At 38.1% G+C, this 26,825-nt stretch overlaps 1 protein-coding gene across 4 annotated transcripts in view; it reads right to left on the minus strand.

The window, feature by feature from the left end:
- The window catches only part of sbf2 (SET binding factor 2), a 245,236-nt gene that overhangs the window by 157,960 nt on the left and 60,451 nt on the right, over positions 1 to 26,825 (minus strand). For all 4 annotated transcript variants that reach the window (XM_061963987.1, XM_061963988.1, XM_061963986.1 and 1 more), the window contains exon 2: positions 8,338 to 8,423. In XM_061963987.1, coding sequence (XP_061819971.1) covers positions 8,338 to 8,423 — 86 coding nt within the window. The remainder of the gene's footprint in view (positions 1 to 8,337; positions 8,424 to 26,825) is intronic.

Genomic DNA, 26,825 nt, shown 5'->3' on the forward strand with positions numbered 1-26,825 from the left:
AAAAATATTGGGGCAAGTAGATTTGAGAAGTCGGGCAAGTAGAAAAAAACCTTAAGGTTGAACCCTGCATGTGTTGAGCTGCTGCCGCTTAAGGTTAGACGGCACTGTACATAGAGCGGTTCTGCTCGTTAGTAATAAATTCTAATGTTGGATGTTCACTCCTTCACACAGATGAGTATAGAAAAATATTTTCAACGGCCGAAAAGGGCTCGACTTGGAGGCCTACAGTCCGGACCACAGGTGCGACCTGTTCAGCAGCAGCAGGAGGAGGAGGAGGAGGTTGACTGACTGTGGCAGGAGACCTCTGCCTTTGTTTCACTTCATGTTGCTGGTAAATAATATGGTTGTAGTAGTAGGCTAAAGTTAAATTATTTAGTATTCACTAATTAAAGGGAAGAGCTTTAAGAGACATTTTAGCTTTTATATTTTATAAGATATATTTTTTGTAAGAACCACAATTAATAAATATATTTCAGTGAATCACTAATTGTTCAAATCTGTATATAAATATGTACATAAAATGTTGTAATTATATTCCAACTCCGCGTTCTTCTTGGTCATCGCCGCTGCCGCCGCCACCCCCCAACCACACCACCACAAATAGATGCCTGTCCTGTGGGAAACACTGCACTGCATCCTGTTTTAGTGTGTTTGTCTCCATCTCCGGGTATAAATTGAATGTCACAGATGAAATACTTCTAGATTAACGGCGAAATCCTCCTATTATCCAGATGAGAGGCATGCTCTATAGTCTAGCATAACTTTGACGAGCCGAGACGCGATGCAGCAGTAGCACAAGCGACAGCAAACAGCGGCAAACTTCTTCTTCTTTACAGTTTTACGGCAGTTTGCATCCATGTATGTTGCATTACTGCCATCTTCAGTTTCAGTTTATAATGACATTAACATCTCTCCTTAAGTCCAGTGCAGCATGAACTATAGTTAGCTCTCAGTTATCAATGCTAAAAAATACTAGTACTAACTAAAGTACTAACAATACCTCAAAACCACAACATGATGAAAAAGAAAAAAAAAAGAGCCTGACAGAGTTGTCCAAAGGCATCGTATATGACAAGCGGTACTGCAGACACCGAGAAATTACTGATGCCATCTCCAGATTCATGTGTTGTGATGGTCCTAGTATGCACTGTCAAAAAAAGGCTGATACTAACAATACTTTTTATTGTTTTAACTATGCTTTACAAAAAAAGTAAGAAAAATAAATAGTAAATACACAAAATTGGCATTAGCTTCATGTGTGTTTGTATATCATTTTAAGAAAAATACTATATTGTGATTATGTAGTTATCAGGATATAAAGTTACCTGCATAAGCATTTTTTTTTTCTTCCATATTACACAGCACTATTTGGACACATGACTTTTGGCGGACAATGTACACGTCAGATACGCCATCATCAATCAAACTATCAAACAAACTATTTCTGAAGCGCTTTTCAAACATAAAAGAAATGCACACAAAGTGCTTGACAAACTTAAAAACAATTCCCCGATCCCCCATTATCACATACGCACGCACGCACGTACACACGTAATTAATAGGGGGCGCGGCCTGGGCGTGGTCCGGGTGTGCCAAGCCAGTCACAGTCCGTTTCTAAGTTGATTGCGATTTAGAAAATAAATTTGCTTGGATTTGTGCGTGCGAACACTTAAATAGATAAACATTTTAACTTGGGTACATAGATTTCTGAATTTGAATATACAGTACATCAATTTTTAGTAGGAAATCCACGCAACTCTAGTTACATGAAGCCCTAGCTCGGTCAAGGAAAAGAAGCTCTTACTTTCGTCCAAAATAAAACACTCAACTCTACACACCTATCACTAATATGCAACAAGATGTTTAAAATGGTCATAAAAAAGTGCCTAAATAACAAGGTGCCTGGCTAGCCTATAGGAATTGTAATTTGAGTGTGGATGAAAGATGTCCATCAAAATAGAGATATACTGATTAAATATTAATCAATCCACCAATAAATATTTATTTTAATAATACTGCACATTATTTTACAGACACCCATACATCTTCTAAAGCAACCTTTTTGAAACCAAGAGCTACTTCTTGGGTACTGATTAATGCGAAGGGCTACCAGTTTCCATCCATCCATTTTCTCCCGCTTATTCCCTTTGGGGTCGCGGGGGGCGCTGGAGCCTATCTCAGCTAAAATCGGGCGGAAGGCGATGTACACACTGGACAAGTCGCCACCTCATCGCAGGGGCTATCAGTTCGATACACACTTAAATAAATTGCCAGAAATAGCCAATTTGTTCAATTTACCTTTAACTCTATGTTATTACTAATAATTAATGATATTTATCTTTGTGGAAACACTGATCATCTTAATGATTTCTCACAATAAATATATATAGAAACAGATAAATATCAATATACAACACTTTATTTTTATATTTTCTCTAAGTGCACATTTTTCAAATTGAACATTTTCAAATGATCACTTCTAAGATAGTCTTGTGAAATCACAATATCCCATTTTAACTAGCTAGCCACTAACATTTTTTAACAAATCATGAATTACTTTGCACCATGTTTGTACAAATAATAATTCATGAAAATACAAAAGTCAACTCTCAAATTTTTAAATAAATCATGTCACACTTTGAACTGGACACCAAATCTGTTATCTGTTTCTTTGTCAGTTAGTGAAGACCAAGTCTTTCAAATATTTTCTTGGATTTTCAAATTCTATTTGAGTTTTGTCTCTCTTAGAATTAAAAATGTCGAGCAAAGCGAGACCAGCTTGCTAGTAAATAAATACAATTTAAAAAATAGAGGTAGCTCACTGGTAAGTGCTGCTATTTGAGCTATTTTTAGAACAGGCCAGCGGGCGACTCATCTGGTCCTTACGGGCTACCTGGTGCCCGCGGGCACCGCGTTGGTGACCCCTGTTCTAAAGTATTAAAAAAAATCCTAATTGTAAACATGACTTCTATGCACAACTTGTATGTATTTGTAGAAAAAACAGCCTCACTTGACCTCAATTGCCTTGTAAGTTATGTTCCATAAACAAGAATCATGGTACCTCTTCGATCACAACCACATAGACGCGGCAGTAATAGTGAGTAATCTTTCATCAATGATTGAAAGCGCTATTCAGTCAAAACATTTGTGCAGAAATAGAATTAGCCTCATCTAGTGAGATTCTAAAGAATGCCGGATGGTTTGCACTCCTGGCATAGAAGGCTGACCCAAATTATGCAACCTGTTGGCCTGCACACCTGCTGTTCTTCACTATATCACTCAGCTCATGAAGATAATACCTCAGGTTGTGATCTATGACCCCTACGTGACATTCCCCAAACTGAAAACACACGGCTTATGAGACAGAGAAGGTGGGGGGTAGTGGCAGAGGTCTGTCTTATGTACCGAGCAAACTTCATGGCAATCTATTTGAAACACCATCACTGCAGTGGTAGACATTTTACATGGTACCCGGAAGAGTGTAATCATAGTGTGACCAGATACCCAATTTCTAATTTCTGTGTCAAAGTGTGTGAAATTCTCCAGATTTTAATGACCTTAGAAGGCATGCATTTCACTGTTGTACTCTGGATTACCGGTATGTTTCTATTTAAGTACAGTCCACCAATTCAATTGAAATTAGATTTATTGAGATTACAATCAAGCTTCAGAGGTTTCAGTGGTTGATGAGCATAATAAGCAATGAAAAAAAACTAAACAAGGCTTGACTTATAAAAAGATTAGAGTTGCTTCTAAACATACTCACAGATGCTGACTGGGTTGCAAAAAAAAAGTTTGAGAGTTGTCTCTGAAGCCCAAAACAGAGGCAAGCTGTCAAACAGTTAATTCACTCATCTAACCAAACTATCAGTGTTTGCCTCGACATTTACGGTCTTATAAACTGTTACCTACTTGTTTTCTAACTACAACCATGCAATACATACCACAGTGTGTAAATGACATCCAGAGTGACAACAGTAAATTTACCATAACCACAATGTGAGCTATAATATAAAGAACTACCAAATAAAATGCTACAGTAGTATATCATGACCACTACTTTCAAGAGTTGCACTGGGATCTGGAATTATTATGTGGTTTCCACTCCTTCACTGCCAAAACCACAGCGCGTATGTGCTGCAGCCAAGACAAATGAACACAATTGATATAATACATACACTGATATTATTTGCAGTAAGATACAGTTTACTTGCTCATGTTGCCCTGAAGATAAGCAAATATTTGTCCTTCCACTGTGTCCCGATAGGGGTAGCAGACCTCATGTCAAAGACCCCCAGTGGCCTTTCAGTGAGGAAAGCACAACTAAGAAAAGCTTATTATTAACAAGGCCAAGACAGAGAGGGTGAATATATTGCATACATGAGAAAACGTCCCCAATTAGTGAGCACAGGAAAAGTATTTAAGTAAACATTTCATGATGAATGGATCCGTATCAGGAAATGTCACTATCCATGCCATTGGAATTCACTTGGCCTGGTGTTGTCACCAACGTGGAAAGGACTAATTAAAAATGATAAGAAAATTGTGTCAATACATATCCTGACCTGCAGAATAAATGTCATGCTTTCTTTCTTAGTCAGTGGCACAACACTTAACTATGTTTTGGGGTAATCAGTTAAATAGTTATGGAGTTGCTGGCAAGAAACATTAATAGTATGTATGTATGTATGTTTGTATGTATGTATGTATGTATGTATGTATGTATGTACGCACGCAAATAGATAGCGTGGCCCCCGGCCAAATTTTTTAAAGACCAATGAGGCCCCACGAGTCAAAAAGTTTGGAAACCCTGCTCTAGTCACAGGCAATTACAGTGTCTGTTAGTCCAGGTGAGGAGTCAGTTAAGATAGAACGAATCAGCGCCAGGCTAGAAAATTCCTGCACAAACAGCATTTCTTCTAGAATAATATACAATTCACATGTTTTTTCTGTAGTGACTGTGCCAGAAGTGAACATGCATTTTTACTGAGGTGGCAAATTATGACGCGTTCAGTTTAACGCAGCACCAAGCAAACAATCTGAAGATTTCCATCATATCAATTCCTAGATATGGTCGAAATCATTTAAGGAGCACTACACAAAATAAACGTAATGTTATTAATATCACTACTATGGATAACATTAACAAAAATTCCTCAAAACAAATTGTCTCCCAAAACGTTATTACTTAATGAGGTCATTAGAGGCAACAATCTTAACATCACTGGTCTCAGCGAAACCTGGCTCAAACCAGACAATTGTTTCCCGCTTAATGAGGCTTCTCTTACTAACTATACAAATGCACATATTGCCTGTCCCCTTAAAAGGGGTGGGGGGTGTCGCACTAATATACAATGAAAACTTAACCTTACCCCTAACCTAAGTAATAAATATAAATCATTTGAGGTGCTTACTATGAGGTCTGACGCACCGCTACCTCTCTACCTGGCTGTTATCTATCGCCCCCCTGGGCCCTACTCGGACTTTATCAGTGAATTCTCAGAGTTTGTCGCTGATCTAGTGACACACGCCGACAATATAAGTATAATGGGGGATTTTAATATCCATATGATTACCCCATCAGACCCTCCGTGTGTGGCGCTCCAGACTATAATTGATAGCTTTAGGAGCTGCAACATTAATGCTGTCACAACTATGACTCTTGCTGGCCTACTGCCTTCGGTAATGGCGCCATTCCCAAATTATGTGGGCTCTATCGATAACCTCACTAACAACGTTAACGATGCCCTGCGCGTTGATAGTATAGCTAAAGCTAAAAAAGGCCCCTAAAAGGCGTACCTCCTGGTTTACAGAAGAAACTAGAGCTCTTAAACTATCATGTAGAAAGCTGGAACGCAAATGGCGTGGGACGAAACTTGAAGTTTTCCATCAAGCATGGAGTGATAGTTTAATAACATATAAACGCATGCTTACCTTAGCTAAAGCTAATTACTACTCCAATCTCATCCGCCTCAATAAAAACGATCCTAAATATTTGTTCAGTACAGTAGCATTGCTAACCCAACAAGGGACTCCTCCCAGTAGACCCACCCACTTGGCAGATGACTTTATGAATTTATTTATTAAGAAAATTGAACTCATTAGAAAGGAGATTAAAGACAACACGTCCCAGCTACAACTGGGTTCTATTAACACAGATACAAATGTACAGTATATACGACTGATATTGCCCTCCAAAATAGTCTCTCTCGTTTTGATAAAAAAAACATTAGAGGAACTCCTGTGGCGTGAAAATGGGACAAAATAAACAACATGTTTACTTGACCCACTACCTGGATCAAGGAGCTGTTTGTAATATTAGGACCATCAGTGCTAAATATTATAAAATTATCACTTTCCTCTGGCACTGTTCCCCTATCATTCAAAAAAGTGGTTATTTATCCTCTGCTCAAAAAACCTAACCTCGATCCTGACCTAATGGTAAACTACCGGCCGGTGTCCCACCTTTCTTCATCTCGAAAATCCTCAAAAAAATTGTTGCACAGCAGCTAAATGAACGCCTAGCGTCTAACAATCTCTGTGAACCCTTTCAGTCCGGTTTCAGGGCAAATCACTCTACGGAGACAGCCCTTGCAAAAATGACTAATGATCTATTGCTAACTATGGGTGTTGATGCGTCATTCATGTTGCTGCTACTTGATCTTAGAGCTGCTTTCGATACCGTCGATCATAATATTTTATTAGAACGTATCAAAACACGTATTGGTATGTCAGACTTAGCCTTTTCTTGGTTTAACTCCTATCTTACTGACATGATGCAGTGAGTCTCCCATAACAATGTGACCTCAGAGTATGTTAAGGGAACGTGCAAAGTTCCACAGGGTTCGGTTCTTGGCTCTGCACTCTTCAGCATCTACATGCTGCCACTAGGTGACATCATACGCAAATACGGTGTTAGCTTTCACTGTTATGTTGATGACACCCAACTCTACATGCCCCTAAAGCTGACCAACACGCCAGATTGTAGTCAGCTGGAGGCGTGTCTGAATGAAATCAAACAATGGATGTCCAATAACTTTTTGCAACTCAACGCTAAGAAAACAAAAATGCTGATTATCGGTCCTGCTAGACACGGGCACTTATTTAATAACACCACCTTAAGATTTGACAACCAAACAATTACACAAGGCGACTCGGTAAAGAATCTGGGTATTATCTTCGACCCAACTCTCTCATTACAGTCACACATTAAGAGTGTTACTAAAACAGCCTTCTTTCATCTCCGTAATACCGCTAAAATTCGGGAGTCGAGAAGTCAGTACCGCGCGGCATTTTTATTTTTTTTTAAAGTTTGATGCACAGTCACAGTGCATCAGAGAAGCCTCCATAAACATGCAATGGGTGGGGGTGAGCCAAAGAGGATGCTCTGTGCTTCGCCCCCGTAAGGCGCACAGAAGAGCAAATGGCCGTAACAAAGGCACATTAAAACAGTGGTCCCAAGATTGGTACCAGGCCGCACAAGAAATTAAAAAATACATAAAATAATAAAAATAAATTTTTTTTTTTTTTTTTTTACTTTATTAAATCAACATAAAAAATACAAGATACACTTACAATTAGTGCACCAACCCAAAAAACCTCCCTACCCCATTTACACTCATTCGCACAAAAGGGTTGTTTCTTTCTGTTATTAATTTTTTTATGACAAAAAAAAAAAAAAAAAAAATTAAAAAAACATTTTTTTTTTAAAATACCATACACCCCCCTCCCGGTCCGTGGGACAAATTTTCAAGCATTGACCGGTCCGCAGTTACAAAAAGGTTGGGGACCACTGCATTAAAAGATACCAGTATGGCAGTATTGTCTCAAATATATTTCTAAAATATACCAGTATTAACTATAGTAATACCGGTATATCGCCCAGCCCTACACACGCACACACGCAAAACATGGCTTGGCACTGAGGATTCGAGGAAAAACACAACTTTTGAGGCGTCCACAATAGAGAATAACACAAATTAACGCCATCTAAAAAATAGTATAAAACATATACTAAAATATATGTAAAAATAAAATATTACATTTAGTTTAGCTTAGTTTATTTCGAACATGAACACACTTACAATACATACACTTACAACACATTTTACGATAATAAAAACTTAACATTGAAATAATACTAATAGTAATATTAAAAATTAAGATAGAAAACAAACCAATAAAATAATTAAAAAACAAAGAGTTTAAAATGAGCAGTAAAAAGCCTGATTGAAAAGTTGTGTTTTTCGCCTTTTATGTAAAATTCAAAGCTAAATATAAAAACGTATTGTTATTTTTTGTAGTTATTTTTGAGTTCATTAAATTGGTATCACTCACCATCTCCACCCCCTGAGGGAAGGCTGTTCGCTCCCAGTCCTTCTTGGGGAATCGCTGAATGATCTTCCCACATCCCTCTCCTGAACCTGCAGACAGAAATAACAGTGAGTGTGTTAAATAATGCAACCATGTTTCTTGATTTCAAAATAATCAAATTAGCCTAATAGCATACACAAACATTACATTGGTGTTGTGTGCAATAATTTGAAGTTGAGGCCAAGTTCAGCGATCAGAACATCTTTGCGTTCTTATTAGTAATTACTATGAACATATCATCATTTTCTTGTTACATTAGGTATTTTTGTTTTGCTGTTTTTTTAATTGTTTTTTTAATTTGTTCAATGTGCCTGGGGCCAATAAAGACAAGCCATTTGACGCAAATGGCCCCACAGCCGCACATTGGACAACCCTGGTTTACATATTTTACGAGAAAGACAAAGTGGTAATAAACGACGGAAGCTGTCTGCATGCTCTGTTAAACTGTATTGCTAGCCATGACTCCTGCTTGTCAAACACTGGTCTGCATGCTGGAGGATGTGCTCTGTACGCTTCCGTTAGTCATCTTTTTATGGCACATGTCATGCATGCCTTGTATTTAGCTCCAGCAGGAAATGTGTCACATTTAGTCACAGTTTGTGTTTGATTGCCGAGTAAACGCATTACACAACAAACATTTTTTGTGTCCGCCTAATTAACGAGCTGTGCGTAACAATTCGATGTGCTTCAATGTACAGATTTTGTGTGCATGTTTGAAATAAACTAGACATTTCCCAGTCGCACTACCATGTACACAAGTACAGAGGACTAACATTACTTTGTTATTACTCTTTAGGAATTGCCTTAATTGGAAACTTTCCCAACATTAAAATGTAATTTCCCTTTTTTTAATTTTTTCTAGGTTAAATAGTATTGCCCTAAACTTCATTGGCTTCCTCTTTGGCCCATGCTGCATGTCTTTACAAAGTTGCATGATAATGACCCCCATAAGGGACGGCGTGGCGCAGTGGAAGAATGGCCGTGCGCGACCCGAGGGTCCCTGGTTCAATCCCCACCTAGTACCAACCTCGTCATGTCCGTTGTGTCCTGAGCAAGACACTTCACCCTTGCTCCTGATGGGTGCTGGTTAGCGCCTTGCATGGCAGCTCCCTCCATCAGTGTGTGAATGTGTGTGTGAATGGGTAAATGTGGAAGTAGTGTCAAAGCGCTTTGAGTACCTTGAAGGTAGAAAAGCGCTATACAAGTACAACCCATTTATTTATTTATCATTTATAAGTCATACAGCCAGACAAAAAGTAAACGCCCCAGCCTTTGCTGCAAGTGTGCTGTACCAAATTAAGATTGTCTCTCTACATTTCAGGTAGGGCGGGTTTGTCTCTGTGGGATATAGAAAATGACTATATCGTGATATTCGAGTATACGTTCTCATGCAGTTGCTTTTAGCTGCGGGCATTACACTGCAGGCGTTTCTCAATCTTTGTTGTCTCTTCTTCTCACAGAGACGTAAAACAAGCGCACCTTCTTACATACATCACATTAGGGCTGCAACAACTACCGTATTTCCTTGAATTACCGCCGGGTCAAAATCATTTCACAAAATAATTAGCGCATGCCTAGAATTACCGCCGGGTCAGAATTACCGCCGGGTCAAACTCGTTTCGCAAAATAATTAGCGCACGCCTAGAATTACCGCCGGGTCAAACTCGTTTCGCAAAATAATTAGCATATGCCTAGAATTACCACCGGGTCAAACTCGTCACGCTACGAGTGACACTTCACCTTTCAAGGCATCATTTTCAAAATGGAGGAGGCTAATTTCAATAATTTAAAATCGCATAAAGGGAAGAAGATAAAGAGCTATTCAGTAGGATTTAAGGTAATTGCAATTCTTATTACTAATATTGTGTTAGTTTGTAGTGGTGGAGAGCTGACTTTTTGTTGTTGGAGTTGCGTCTTTCAAAGCGCTTTATTTTGAAAAAATGTTTTATTAATATAGCTGCGTGTGTCAAATATGAGTCATTTTGATGCAGTTGTACAAGTAACATTTCAGAAACAAATCATGAGCTAAGAAAACCTGCTAAGAGGTGGTTATAATGTTATTTTAATTGCCTTTTCAGACCCAAACAATTTTATTGCGGCATTAAGCGATGTCATGATGGTATCCTTACATCACACTCAAATTTATAAGCGCATGCCTTTGGTAAGCGCCGGAGTGAGAAGAGGTTTTAAATTAATTACCGCCCCGGCGCTAATTCAAGGAAATACGGTAATCGATTAAATCGATTATAAAAATAGTTGCCGATTAATTTAGTCATCGATTCGTTGGATCTATGCTATGCGCATGCGCAGAGGCTTTTTATTTTTTTTAATTTATCTTTTTAAATAAACCTTTATTTATACCCTGCAACATTTACAAACAGCTGAGAAACAATAATCAAAATAAGTATGGTGCCAGTATGCTGTTTTTTTTCTTCAATAGAATACTGGAAAGGTTAAAAATGTAGTTTGTCTCTTTATCCGATTATTAATCGATTAATCGAAGTAATAATCGACAGAATAATCGATTATCAAATTAATCGTTAGTTGCAGCCCTACATCACATACGTATACGCCCTCGCAGAGCAGAGAGGTAGCGGCATGGGTAACGTTAGCTGTGGTGCGAGTGGTAATACGAGAGAAAGAAGGTGCGAATCTGGTAACAAATGAGGGAAGAATTAATTCCCAAGAAAAACAGCACGGGGACCATCGTCTGGCAGTGGTGTGGCTTCAAGCGGGAATATGTCAAGTGTGGGGCAAAAGCGTTGCTACAAAAAGTAGCATTACTGCTAATATGTAGCATCATTTGAAAAGTCAACCGCTAGAGCAGGGGTGCCCACACTTTTTCTGCAGGCGAGCTACTTTTCAATTGATCAAGTCGTGGGGATCTACCTCATTTATATATATGATTTATATTTACTTATTTATGAAAGATATGGTTTTGTTAACAAGTTAAAGGTGTTTAATGATAATGCAAGCATGTTTAACACATACAGTTAATATTGTTAATAAATTAAAGGTGTTTAATGATAATACAAGAATGTTTAATACATATAGTTAACATTGTTAACAAGTTAAAGGCGTTTAAAGATAATGCAAGCATGTTTAACATATAGTTAATATTGTTAACAAGTTAAAGGTGTTTAATGATAATACAAGCATGTTTAACACATATAGTTAATAAGTTAAAGGTGTTTAAAGATAATACAAGCATGTTTAACACATATAGTTAATATTGTTAACAAGTTAAAGGTGTTTAAAGATATACAAGCATGTTTAACACATATAGTTAATATTGTTAACAAGTTAAAGGTGTTTAAAGATAATACAAGCATGTTTAACATATAGTTAATATTGTTAACAAGTTAAAGATGTTTAATGATAATACAAGCATGTTTAACACATATAGTTAATATTGTTAACAAGTTAAAGGTGTTTAAAGATAATACAAGCATGTTTAACACATATAGTTAATATTGTTAACAAGTTAAAGGTGTTTAATGATAATACAAGCATGTTTAACACATAGTTAACATTGTTAACAAGTTAAAGGTGTTTAAAGATAATGCAAGCATGTTTAACACATATAGTTAATATTGTTAATAAGTTAAAGGTGTTTCATGATAATACAAGCATGTTTAGCACATATACTGTAGATTCCTTTCTTTCATGAAGACAAGAATATAAGTTGGTGTATTACCTGATTCTGATGACTTGCATTGATTGGAATCAGACAGTGGTGTTGATAACGTCCGCATTTTCAAATGGAGGAGAAAAAAAGTCCTCCTTTCTGTCCAATACCACATGAAAGTGGTTGGTTTTTGGCATCTTATTTGTTCAGCTTCCGTACTCCTTTTTATACACTTTACAAGAAATACATTGTCGGCAAACTCCGTAGCTTGCTAGCTTGTGCACGCCAGCTTTCTGAGACTCTTATTTTGTTAGCGCAGGCAGGATGAAGCAGAGCTTTTATTGTGCAACTGTGCAGTCGGTCTTTGGAGCTTTGACGACAGGTACGGCGCCATAGTCTGTTGAAATAAAAAGTGTTTCTCGCCTTCCTGTTGGTAATTTTTTCTTAATAATAACCTGGCAGCAGCCAGCGTCATCTCAGAAGACCCTCGGGTGCCGTGAATGTCAATCAAGTGACGAAAGTTACGTCATAGTGAAGATTTATGATCGCTCATTTTTAGGATTATTTTTTAATGCCTGGCTGGCGATCGACTGACACACCCTCCGCGATCGACCGGTAGCTCGCGATCGACGAAATGGGCACCCCTGCGCTAGAGAATGAAGAGTGTTTGAAACTCTGCATGTCAACATCTCTGTTCGGTGCCACACCCACAAAATGCCCAAGCAACCATTTCCACATCAACCCCGTATGAAAAAAATTACAACAACAGAAGGAGATAACGTCTGCAGGAATCTACCACATAGCGAAGGACATACACTATTTGATTTCCTATTATGCAGTTCATTTTTATTTGACAGTTATTGAAATATCTTGTGTGACGTCATGCACAAAAGTGCACTTTATTTGTTTTAAACTATTGCAGTGGCGTTGTGTCCAAAAAGTGCACTTTAATTTAGTGTTGTTTTGATATCATGCACAAAAGTGCACTCATTGTCTATAGCAGTGGTTCTTAACCTTGTTGGAGGTACCGAACCCCACCAGTTTGATATGCACATTCACCAAACCCTTCTTTAGTGAAAAATAAAATGTTTTGTTTTTTTTCAAATTCAAGACAAAATTACATGTTTTTTTTTTGTTTTTTTACTAGTGCACAAAATGAACCGTGCATGAACATCACCTTGTTCAAAGAACAAAACCAACAGTGCATGAACTCACAACAAATTACATACTTGCAAATCCATAATACTTAGACTTCTTTTTATTGTCATTCAAATTTTAACTTTATAGTACAGATACGCCGATAGGGAGAAGTTTTTATTTACACGATTGATTGATTGATTGATTGAATGAAACTTTTATTAGTAGATTGCACAGTACAGTACATATTCCGTACAATTGACCACTAAATGGTAACACCCGAATACGTTTTTCAACTTGTTTGATTAAGTCGGGGTCCATGTTAATCAATTCATGAGTCTGGTGTGTCTTGACCGCTGCGGCGGAGGCTCTGCCGAACCCCTGAGGCCGACTCACCGAACCCCTAGGGTTTGATCGAACCCAGGTTAAAAACCACTGGTCTATAGGTTACATATGACAGTCACAGTAACTATGTAAATTCTAATTATGTCCTAATATGACCGATGACTTTATTGACAATGTGAAAAATTAACAAATAATGGAATGCAAGTATTTCAATTATTTTATTAATGCCAGTGTCATATTGAGAAGTGGTGCCCAGAGCTGGTGTGCAATATTGGAATATTCGAGTGGGTAGAGAAATAGCAGCGCCTCTGCTGGCTTTAGTCGAGTATAACACCCCACTATATCTCAGTTGCTTTAAGAGAAGATTTATCAACAAATCAACCACCTCCGCATAATCAACCAAATTCTTACCAATCAATTAAATAATTAATGTGTTAATCTCTAAGTTGGCAGCTTCATGCACTAAAAATAAAATAACTATGTATCCTTCCAGGAATGCCTTCTTTATACAGACAGGAGACGTGCTTGCAACCTGTGCAATATGCTCAGCGATGCTGCCCTCATGTTTGGTGAGAGGTCAGACATCAAGCTTCATAATAGTGAGGACAAGGCACGACACATCATCAAAATGACATATTGCTGGCTGCTTCCACTCTAAGAGCCTCAGTCTGGCTGTCAACAACTGGCTGAGATCTCGGTCTCTTGTCAAAGAGGGTGACTTATTATTCACCATTCAGCTTTATTGTCTGTGGTCTGCGTGGTTCATTGCTAAAATTGAGTACAGTATGTTTAACACATGTGAGCTGCGGCATGGTTATACCTATAAATGCGCCTGGAATAGTATGATAGTAGAACAGAAGTATCTTCTGCTTTTTACAGCTCCTCTAATTGAAATGGAATGCTCCAAGTTCAAATTTTTCAACAGAGAATGAAAATAAATTACAGAATTCCTCACATTCCATGAGGGTACTCTCTCGTATTAAAACAAGCTGTGCTTGCCAGTGCTACCTCCCTCATATCAAAGAACACAAAATAATGAAACTCAGGCCTAAAAAAAAATGTGCTAATTTTAACAACACCCGCAGGATGCAAGGCTGAAGTCAAATGGAAGGCTATTTATATCCTTTGACAGGAGTTATCTGAACAAAAACAAATCTTGAAAAAGGCCTTGCACACACGTGTGCTAGTTACTATCGGGTGTCCTCTCAAATATACAATGTCATATAAGTTTGGGTCTGCGTTTTTTTCCATTGTTTTATATTTTGATATCTATGTTGTTGTTCTTTTATCTTGTTTCATTATTATACTGCTTGTACTCTTTCTTGGTGTCTCTCTCATGTCTTTCCCTCTCTCTCTCCATGCACTGTCAAACCATCTTGTGCTTTTTAAGCCTAGGCCGATAAAATATTTTGCTGGACAATATATTGTCTGACAATTTATTGCCGATAAACGATGTAATTATCAACATTATCTTGAAAACGAATTAAGCAATAATGTAATGATAATTTATCAGAGTAATTAATGCAAGTATACCTTATCAAATGCATTAAACTATTTTTCAATAGTTATTTTCATTTTATAATTGGAATGCGAAGAACTTTTAAATATCCTGAATAACCAATCAAAAAAATAAAATGGACTTTCAATCTCTGTTAGCAAAATTGGATTGAAAAAATATCACAACTACAAATAAAATGGGCTCTCAATCTATGTTAGCAAAAATTGCACGTGAAACACAATAAAAGAGACCCTTTTTCTGTTTAGAAAGAAATGATCAAAATATAAAACCATACACAGCACAAACATGACATAAAATGGTTTAGCAAGGCTTGACAAACAAAACTGCACTTTAATGAATAGTACAAATTAGGGCTGGACGATATCGCGATACATGATATATATCTCAATATTTTGCCTTAGCCTTGAATGAACACTTGATGCATATAATCACAGCAGTATGATGATTCTATGTGTCTACATTAAAACATTCTTCTTCATACTGCATTAATATATGCTACTTTAAAACTTTCATGCAGAGAAGGAAATCACATCTAAAAAAATCACTATTTTTTTTCATACGGTGTTGATCTAGAAATGTTTGCCTCGGCATTTTGATGGTGTGGGCGTGTGGCACCGAACGGAGATGTTGACATGCGGATTAAGCACTGTTCATTCTCTAGCAGGTGACTTTTCAAATGATGCTACATATTAGCAGTAATGCTACTTTTTATAGCAACACTTTCGCCCCACACTTGACAAATTACGGTTGTCTGTTCGACATATTCCCACTTGAAGCCAAACCACCGCCAGACGATGGACCCCCTGCTGTTTTTGGGGGGAATTAATTATTCCTTCATTTGTTACCAGATTCGCACCTTCTTTCTCTCGTATTACCGCTCACACGGCTAGGCTAGCATCACAGCTAACGTTAGCCATGCTGCTACCTCTTTGCTGCGCGAGGGCGTATACGTATGTGACGTATGACGTGACGTGTGTAGAAGCTGCGCTTGCTGTCTGTGAGAAGGAGAGACAGGAAAGAGGAGGAGAGCCTGTAGTGTAGGGATGTCCCGATCCGATATTTGGATCGGATCGGCCGCCGATATTTGCCAAAAAATGCGTATCGGCAAGGCATGGGAAAATGCCGATCCAGATCCAGTTTTAAAAAAAAGTCCGGTCCGTGTTTTCCAACGCACCTATTTAAATAATACATTCCACTTTTCTACTGCTCCCTAATTCCCGTTCCGCATTTTCCAGCACACCTTCAACACATCCACAGGTAGCAGCATGGCTAACGTTAGCTGTGATGCTAGCGCAGCCGTGCGAGCAACGCTCCTTCTAAGGTGCGCGCCTGTGCAATTGCGCACGGCAAATCTATGCCACGCACAAAATCAAATAAAAAAATAAGCGCATAACAATTTTCGACACACGGACACGACAGAGAAAACAGTTTACGTCATCATTGTTCAAATATTGTAACGTCTGTCGAGACGCTTATCTCCATTCGGTGCCACACGTCCACACCATCAAAATGCAGAGGCAAACATTTCCACATCAACACCGTATGAAAAAAAAAGTGATTTTTTTAGTTGTGATTTCCTTCTCTGCATGAAAGTTTAAAAGTAGCATATATTAATGCAGTATGAAGAAGAATGTTTTAATGTAGACACATAGAATCATCATACTGCTGTGATTATATGCATCAAGTTATTCATTCATTCAAGGCTAAGGCAAAATATCCACATATATATGGTGTATCGTGACATGGCCTTAAAATATCGCAATATTAAAAAAAGGCCATATCGCCCAGCCCTAGTTCAATGATGCCATTTCTGTTTGTCATGTATAATTTTGTCTATTTTGTGTTTATTCTTGAATAAACAGGTCAGTTTCTTGTTACCAACCATTGTGTATTATTCAAACTCCCCTAATTCAGCTGGCTAGTTATCAAGAGTACTAAAACCCTTTTCAACATGATTCTGACAACTAAGTAGGCTAAATAACTTTAAACTTTAATACATGCTCGGATAGGCCAGTATCAGTATCGGTCAGTATCGGTATCGGATCGGAAGTGCAAAAACAATATCGGTATCGGATCGGAAATCCAAAAACCTGGATCGGGACATCCCTACTGTAGTGTAATGCCAGCAGCTAAAAGCAACTGCGTGAGAACGCATACTCGAATATCATGATATAGTCATTTTCTATATCGCACAGAGAGGAACCCGCGATATATCGCGTATATCGATATATCGCCCAGCCCTAGTACAAAACTTAAAGTGCAATGTTTTTCCCCAGTTGGGAAAACTGGGCCGGGTGGTTATGTTTTGTTTTTTTGTTTCTTTTGAACAAATTTGGCAAATTAATTGATTTGAAGCCGATGCCAGTGGCCTCGCTTCGACCCACAGAGACTAAGAAAATTAACCCAAAATATCCATCCATCCATTTTCTACCGCTTGTCCCTTTCGGGGTCGTGGTGGATGCTGGAGCCTATCCTAGCTGCACTTGGGCGGAAGGCAGGATACACCCAGCACAAGTCGCCATCTCGTCGCAGGGCCAACACAGATAGACAGACAACATTCCCACTCTAGGGCCAATTTAGTGTTGCCAAATAGATTTTCAAAAAGTACCGTTCTTAATTTCAATAAAGCCTTAAGTTGTCTTCCACTCAAAAACATAGCTGCCGTTAAAAGCCCTTAAGAACTGCAGAATACTTTCAACTTTCAAAATAACAGTTGTGTGCGCAACATTGGGTCTGACTCCGCTAAAAAAAGGTTTCAGAAAAGTAGCTTACATAGGCACGTTGTAGATAAAGCACTCATTGGTACATTTATGTGACAAAATTATTATGCTTTGACTTAAAGTACTGGTCAAAATTGTTCAATGATGTATTGCACCAATAAATAAAATAATTTTACATTTAATTAACTGAGATTGTATTCGGGCTTCACGGTGGCAGAGGGGTTAGTGCATCTGCCTCACAATACGAAGGTCCTGAGTAGTCTTGGGTTCAATCCCGGGCTCGGGATCTTTCTGTGTGGAGTTTGCATGTCCTCCCCGTGACTGCGTGGGTTCCCTCCGGGTACTCCGGCTTCCTCCCACTTCCAAAGACATGCACCTGGGGATAAGTTGATTGGCAACACTAAATTGGCCCTAGTGTGTGAATGTGAGTGTGAATGTTGTCTGTCTATCTGTGTTGGCCCTGTGATGAGGTGGCGACTTGTCCAGGGTGTACCCCGCCTTCCGCCCGATTGTAGCTGAGATAGGCTCCAGCGCCCCCCGCGACCCCAAAGGGAATAAGCGGTAGAAAATGGATGGATGGAGATTGTATTCATTAAATTGTATTTATCACACATAAATGTGTTAAAAAGGTGTAAAAAGTAAAAAACTAAATTCTAAAAAATGTATACGGAATTTGGGAAAGAAAATAAAACAGATTTCATACATGTGGCTTGGGGTGCTGAGATTGAGATTGATAGGGGCCTCCAAACATCTAAAGAAAACAGTTAACACAATTGTATTCTATTTAAAACATACTTTTTGTTTTAATTTCTGTGCTCAAAAATGCATCAAAATTCTTCATCAATCATGACTGTTTTGACCTTTCCCCATTCCCTTCTCAAACAAAGGACAATTCAACGTTAACTGCGCATGGGCATACCTGATTCAGGAAAATAATGTTTCTTCTGCCAAGGAAAATATATTGTTTGTCTATTTTTTATTCTTAAATACAACTTGGTTAAAGTATTTGGAATACATACCGGTACTTTTTGACCACATTCAACAATTCCGTGATAATATTGACAACCGTGATCATTTTGGTCACAATAACCTTGATATGAAATTTTCATATCGTTACATCCCCAGTCTCAAATGATGCTTCAATGTTAGCCGACCTCATATCTTACTATATAATCAACCAACTGAATGTCATATTTAAATTAAAATGATGTAACTAAATATTTCCTGCCATGGCCTTCAGCCTAATTTTCATAGTCGAAGAAAAAACTAATTGTGTTCACTCTTATCAACAGGTTGAATGCAATGGACATTTGCAACAGTAGCCAAAATAGTTTCCCCTCAGTAAAACAGTTAAGAACTTTACAATTCAAAAGGAAGGAACTCCTCGATTGTGGTCAGGATACCACTCGGCACCCATGTTTGATTTTGAACAAAGGCCTCCAAATGTAGACTTAAAATTAAAAAAAAGAAATAAAGAAGCTAAACTATAATGTACCCACTATGTAAGAACACTATCATACATTTAGTAACTGCCATGAATACAGAAATGTGAGAAAAAAGAAAAAAGAAAGATAAATAGTAGTGGAATTATAATGCGTTTTTTCCAAATCCTTTTTTTTTTTTTTTTACTTTTACTAAAATACATGTGTCTACCACGCCTAATGTAGTATATATATATATATATATATATATATATATATATATATATATACACACACACACATACAGTAAGTATATATACAGGACTGTCTCAGAAAATTAGAATATTGTGATAAAGTCCTTTATTTCTGTAATGCAACTAAAAACATGAAAATGTCATACATTCTGGATTCATTACACATCAACTGAAATATTGCAAGCCTTTTATTATTTTAATATTGCTGATTATGGCATACAGCTTAAGAAAACTCAAAAATCCTATCTCCAAAAATGTTTGTTGCCTTAACAACAAAAAGCCACTGCCTAAACTAAAGTCTTTTTTTTTTTTTTGGTCCTGTCCAGCTTCTCAGGCAAATCATATAGTTGATGGAGATGCCCATATGGGCTCTTCAGATTTAGAAATTAAAAATGTATGTTATAATAGTTGGAATTAAACTATGAGACTTGTTGCAAAATTAGCCAAGGAAGTATGCATCCCAGAATGAATTTACTAAATTAACCCTCATCGGTAAGTCCATGCTTTTGGGCGGTCGGGGATTTGAAATCAGGTCCTCCTGCTTGAAAGTCCATCATGCTAACCACTGTACTAAAACAGCCAGGCTCTCAAGCAGTTTGCCACTCTGGTTGAAAAAGATATGTATGCGACAGGACTACTTTCTTGGCTAATTTCAGGTGTAAATCTTTGTTTTTTCTTGACAATAAAATTTATTTATTTATTTATATGACTCATAGATGTAAAAAAAAAAAAAAATGATGTCCAACTTTGGCTGTTAAAGGGAGCTATTCAGCCATTGAAAATTACATCTAGTTATCCAGAATTATTTGCTGCAACAGTACGTTTTCGGCTAATTTTTGTGATGAATTAAAAAAAAGATTTACAAAAAAATATGTTACCTGATTGTATTAAACATTTACTTGCAAACAAGCTAGCATTTAGAGAAAAACCAATGGAACCATTACTTAAATTGATAGGAAAGATAAAGAGGTCAGAGTCTAAATTACACCATTTTGTGCTTGAATCCATACAGTGTAAGTCAACCAATATGGCATGCTTTATCATTACACATGTGGCTGTTGGATTCTTGCCTTTACAAAATTAGTTTAATGTGAAGCTTCACATAAAGTATATTACACAAACACAATTAAACAATAGTTATAATGCTTAAATAAACTAACATTAACATTTTGCAAATGAGCGCTTAAGGGGACTATTTATTGAAATACAAAAGTGGCTGCCAATGTTTAAAGGTGCCATATGTAATCATTTCATGTGAAGTCATCATTAAATGGCCCTGATATGTCAAAAGGGATTAATAAATCATGTTCTTTTCGACTACCTTCATAACTGATAACAGTAGTTCAGCCGGGATATGCTCATTTCAAAATAAAATTTACAGCCTCGAAATCCATTCATCCATCCATTTTCTACCGCTTGACCCGTTCAGGGTCGCGGGGCTGCTGGAGCCTATCTCAGCTGCTTCGGGTGGAAGGCGGGGTACACCCTGGACAAGTCGCCACCTCATCGCAGGGCCAACACAGATAGACAGACAACATTCACACTCACATTCACCTTCCTACATCTGGCACCTTTAAACTTAATGCAATAGGTCAAAATGGCATCATTATCCAGAATGCATTTCTGCAAAAGTATTGCTTTTTTGCAAATTTCTGACTAAATAATGTTTTTTACTACAACAAATACATGTTCCAATAGTGATGAACATTTACTTGCATTTGAAGTTATTTTCAGGGAGGAAAAAAAAGGCAACCGTAAGTAAAAATGGTAGGCGAGTACCAATATTTTGGAAAATCATAAATACTGCAAAAAATCCGCGAATTTTGGGGGTTAAAAAATACTAAGTTTTATAGTCCTAATTAAGACAAAAAATTTAACTGTGGAGTGGTTTAATTTAATTGAGAAATGTGGGAGGAGGAGTCTGAAGAAAAAAAGAGCAAAAAAAACGTGAAAATTATGATTTACTGTAAAACCGGTAATTTTGGGGAACATACGGGTATACGGCCCAGCCCTCACAGACAATGCTAGCGCAAACGAGAGCGATACGTTTGTTCCAAATAAAATAACCGTTTAACAGGCATGGGGGAGCAAGTGTCTGCAGGCTGCAAACTTAGGGTTTGTTTTAAAAGGCAGCAGTACAACAAACTCATTCCAGCATATGAAACAGAGGCACCCAGCTGAAGGGGGAAATTCTACTTTTTACAAGATAAATAACACCACAACAAAAAACAAAAACTCCTGCTAAAAAGTAGTCTCCTGTGGTGGAATTGTTGACCCATTACCATAACCATGACAATAACCATGATCTAGCATGGACCTAACACGCAACAACCTTTTAAAAATCATACAAGGTATTTATTAACATCAAAATTCTACACTGGAAGTGTAATCCGTAAAATACCTCAAAAGCACATGGTCAACCGAAATGTGACTGATTTGCATGTGGGCGAGCTTTTTTCCCCTCTTCATTTTCCATGATTACAGAATGTTGCATCAGACAATCCCCAAAATCAGACCAGAACACACCAGGTCAAAAAGACACACAGGCCCTTGAAATTCACAAAACTGTGTGCTATTACTGCTGTACTACCTTTTATGTTTACATTATAATATACTTTTTTCTTTTTTTTCTATAAAGGCTGGAGGGGAGTTTTTGTTGGAATGATAATCGATGCCCCGATACAAACACCTGGTGACAAACATGCACACATAGCATAGCAGACAGTTTGCGATTTCACAAACATTCATAAGAGAAAGCAACATACATTTCCAAATTAATCAAAATAACGACAAGTCATTCAATTAATGTTACTGTGACTGTGAAAATACTCGTAACTCAAAGTATGCTCGCAAATTAAAGCATAAAAAAAATCAGAGACAGCTTGCATCTCAAATTACTTGTAAATTAAGGTATTTGTAAGTTAGTGTACCACAGTATATGAGGAATGGTAAACGCACGACCATGTTGATACAATGTATTTTTTAAACCGTTTATCATCACGGGTATGCTGAAGCCTATCCCAGCGGACTTGAGGCGAGAGGCGGTTTACACCTTAAACTGTTTGCTAGCCAATCGCAGGGCACAACAAACATTCACACTCTTCACATCTACGGGCAATTTAAAGTCTCCAGTTAACCTAACATGCATTGCATATGTTTGGAATGTGGGAGGTAGGCCAGAGAAAACCCATGCACGCATAGGAAGAACTTTCAAACTCTACGCAGAGATTTCCAAACAAAGATTCGTACCTAGATCTCCTGACTTTGTGGCTTACATGTTAACCACTAAGCCACCATGCGGCTAAAAAAATTTGATGAAATTATAAAGAAGTTCTAAATATAATGTATCCTTAGATTACTTCTATTAAGGGCTGCAACAATTAGTTGAATAAAACAAAGGCTGTTCCGATCATGGTTTCATGCTGCCGATTCCGATACTGATCATCTACGAGTGAGATCGGCCGATACCAATCACCGATCATCACATGCATTAATTGTAAAAAATGTTATGTATTTATGGTAAGTGCTGATGACCGTTTAACAATATTAACACAATATTTAAACACATTTCTTATTCTCTTTTATTACATACAATTGTTTGAGCAAATCAAGTCAATAGTCCATAATAACTATAAAGTAAAAATTACCACACCTTACACATTTGTTTTTTTTACTCCGTCAAAGTCCTCCTGCGCCCAGGAAATTATTCCCTGAGTTTCTCAACATTAATAAAAAAATGTTTTTAAATATTCACAGAATATAAACATTTCGATCTGATTATTCTAATATCAGGGGCTTCACGGTGGCAGAGGGGTTAGTGCATCTGCCTCACAATACGAAGGTCCTGAGTAGTCTTGGGTTCAATCCCGGGCTCGGGATCTTTCTGTGTGGAGTTTGCATGTCCTCCCCGTGACTGCGTGGGTTCCCTCCGGGTACTCCGGCTTCCTCCCACTTCCAAAGACATGCACCTGGGGATAGGTTGATTGGTAACACTAAATTGGCCCTAGTGTGTGGATGTGAGTGTGAATGTTGTCTGTCTATCTGTGTTGGCCCTGCGATGAGGTGGCGACTTGTCCAGGGTGTACCCCGCCTTCCGCCCGATTGTAGCTGAGATAGGCTCCAGCGCCCCCCACGACCCCAAAGGGAATAAGCGGTAGAAAATGGATGGATGGATGGATGGATATTCTAATATCATTCATATACTGATTAGGGTTGTAGGGTATACCGGTGATAATAAAGTACCGCGGTGTTAATGAATTGAAAACGGCACTATACTGACTGCCTTTAAACAATACTGGTACTTTTTTTTTCATCCGCATGCTGCCGTGTGGCGGTGACATACAGAGCCAAGAAGCATGTTGAGTGTGTCAGCGGGCGCACACTCACAGAGCACATAAGGAGAAACAGTAAGGAGAGGACAAATGGCATATAAAAGGAAATTTTACTGGTTAACTAGAAAATACAATTCCAGTAGGAATTGTGTGTGAATGCCCAATGCTGGAGCTAAACTGAAATGCAGAATTTGGGTATAAATCAAAGTTTTTTCTTTAAAATAAAATATATTACATGATTATATGGAAAAAATTTACTTTCAAACAAGCTTTCAACAAGCTTTAAAACATCATTACCCAGAATGCATTGCCACGAAAGTATTGCTTTTTTTTTGCTAATTTCAGATTAAAATGTTTTCCTACCCCAACAAATATATTTTACGATAATGTTATTTTATGGGAGGAAATAAAGACAAACGTAAGTGAGAGTGGTGGGCTGAGTACCAATTGTATTGTCCAATATTTTGGAAAATCAAGAATACAGTAAAAGCTGGGAATTTTTCGGCTTTAAAACACCACTCTATTTAAACAGAAACAGTGTACAGCTGAGGGGTGTGAAAGAGAGACGCACAGACGCCAAGACCCACATTACGTTGTTTCCGATTGGTTTAAATTGCATAGTATCTTCCGTGGTTGGTTAAATGGAGGCACGGCGGATTAATGGCTTGGTTTGGGTTTGGTTACTTCGATCTGTCTATACAGCGATTTGAACGTGTAAAAAGAGTTGTCTGTTTGTAACTCCCCCTTGTCTTTCCTTATACTTACCACTAGTTGGCGCCTTGCAGCCACAAATCATGTTATTCTGCGTTGAAGACAACAACGATGAACCACGCTCGAACACTTGCTCAGAGCTGCCAAGCTTCATGCTTTGAGCGTGACAGTCACACAATTTAACCCTTTTTCACACGTCACGCCACGCTTGACATTTCTCACACTTATATTCCCCATTCACTACACTATATTTTTTCATATTAATAAACTTTGGTTTTCACAGCTTGCCATAGTTCGAGTAAAACTGATTGATTCATCAAAATTACCGGTACCAATCCCAGACCAAGCTATCAATCCACTGTGCTTACATTTCACCAACCACTGAAGACACTACGTAATTGAAACCAATCAAACAACGTAAGGCGGGTCTTGGCGTCTCTCTTTCATGCACCTCAGCTGTACATTGTTTCTGATTGGTTTAAGTTGCGTGGTGCCTTCCGTGGTTGGTTAAATGTAGGCACACCTCCGATACGTACAAGCAGATTGTATTACACGCACGGACTTCTGAATGCGGGCGCACAAGTTGTGTTACACACTGAAGAATCTGGATGTGCTCGTTCAAATTGTACACAACAGAAGTGTCGCAAAACTCACATGAAAAAAAAAATAGCCAATAGAAGTGAAGTGAATTACATAGCGCTTTTTCTCAAGTGACTCAAAGCGCTTTACATAGTGAAACCCAATATCTAAGTTACATTTTTAAACCAGTGTGGGTGGCACTGGGAGCAGGTGGGTAAAGTGTCTTGCAGGTGGGTAAAGTGTCTTGCCCAAGGACACAACGGCAGTAACTAGGATGGCGGAAGCGGGGATCGAACCTGCAACCCTCAAGTTGCTGGCGCGGCCGCTCTACCAACCGAGCTATACCGCCCCGAGCATTTGTGCTTCTCGCAGATAATAGATACGCACACACAGATTGTATTACACGCATGCGCTTCTAAATGTGCGCACAAGCTGTATTACACGCTCATGAATCTGGATGCACATACCCAAACCTTACACGGCAAAGTGTTGCAAAAGTCACGTGTAAGTAGACATCCTATCAAGTGTTCTTTCTGATTAGGGATAGACAGACAACTTAAAAGATGCCTACGAGATCTAACACACACGTACGCGGATTTGAATACGCATGCCTTTAAAATGATATACAGACACACAAATAAGTACACACCATGCAAATTGGATAACATGCGCACTGATTGAGATACACATTTGCAAATATATTTGCTACAATAATACTTCCATAGATTTGATCCTCCTCTTATATCTTTTGTACTGACTGTGACAATGCTGACATAGCAACAGTTGTTATATTATTCAGTCTCGACTCTTATCCACCTGTTAATATCTGCTTATTTTCTGGTTCATGGTTCTATTTACACTTCCTAGACTATACTAAGCACTTATTTCTTATTGTGTTTAAGCCTAGCTTAGCTTATCTAATAGCATGCCTGCTTCTGGCTTTCTCTTGGTGTGTAACATGTTGAGCCTTTCCCTCTAGTTATAATAATCATTGATAATGATACTTAAAGGTGCCATATGTAGTAATGTGGCCAGAAATGGTACTGCAATCACGGTCGAAATTCTGTAGTGCCCTCCCACTCTCCATGACTGAGGTTGCCAGATACGCAGCCGAATCCTACTCCAAGGAACTTCAAATGGCAATCGACGAGTCCTACGCTATAGGTTTCTCTGTCATTGACCGGGCTAGCATGCTAAGCATTACAGTAGTGTGATGGTGCTTCAGAGTCAATCAATCAAAGTTTATTTGTATAGCCCTCAGCATTCGTTGCACGAACATACTCTCTTTGTTAAAGGGGGGTTAAGTGGGGGGGGGGGGTTTATTTTATATATTTTTTTTTTTTATAAAGAAATACAATTATGTGTGCTTACGGACTGTATCCCTGCAGACTGTATTGATATACATTGATATATAGTGTATATATTGTGTTTTTATGTTGATTTAATAAAAAATAAATACATTTTTTTTTTTCTTTTTTTTTTTTTTTTCTTGTGCGGCCCGGTACCAATCGGTTTGCGGTGGTTGGGGACCACTGCTGTATTAGACAATATAGTTTACATACGAAATGTCCATTTTCATTTATTACAAGTAATAAGAAAACGTAAATGCCTTACTTACCTATCGAGGAGAAATTTAGCAAGTTGGGAGTCAGATGGAAAAATCGTCTCCATCTTTCAAAGGCATCCCCGCTACAAATCCTCACTTTGGTTCTGGCTTTGTCATGAATAAGTTGAGAATCGTAACGACGCCTTTTAGATATACTAAGGTCTTACATGTTTAGTAACTTTACCAGTGGCAGGAGCTCGA

Source organism: Nerophis lumbriciformis, linkage group LG06 (assembly GCF_033978685.3).
Source record: "Nerophis lumbriciformis linkage group LG06, RoL_Nlum_v2.1, whole genome shotgun sequence".
NCBI classification, from domain to species: domain Eukaryota; kingdom Metazoa; phylum Chordata; class Actinopteri; order Syngnathiformes; family Syngnathidae; genus Nerophis; species Nerophis lumbriciformis.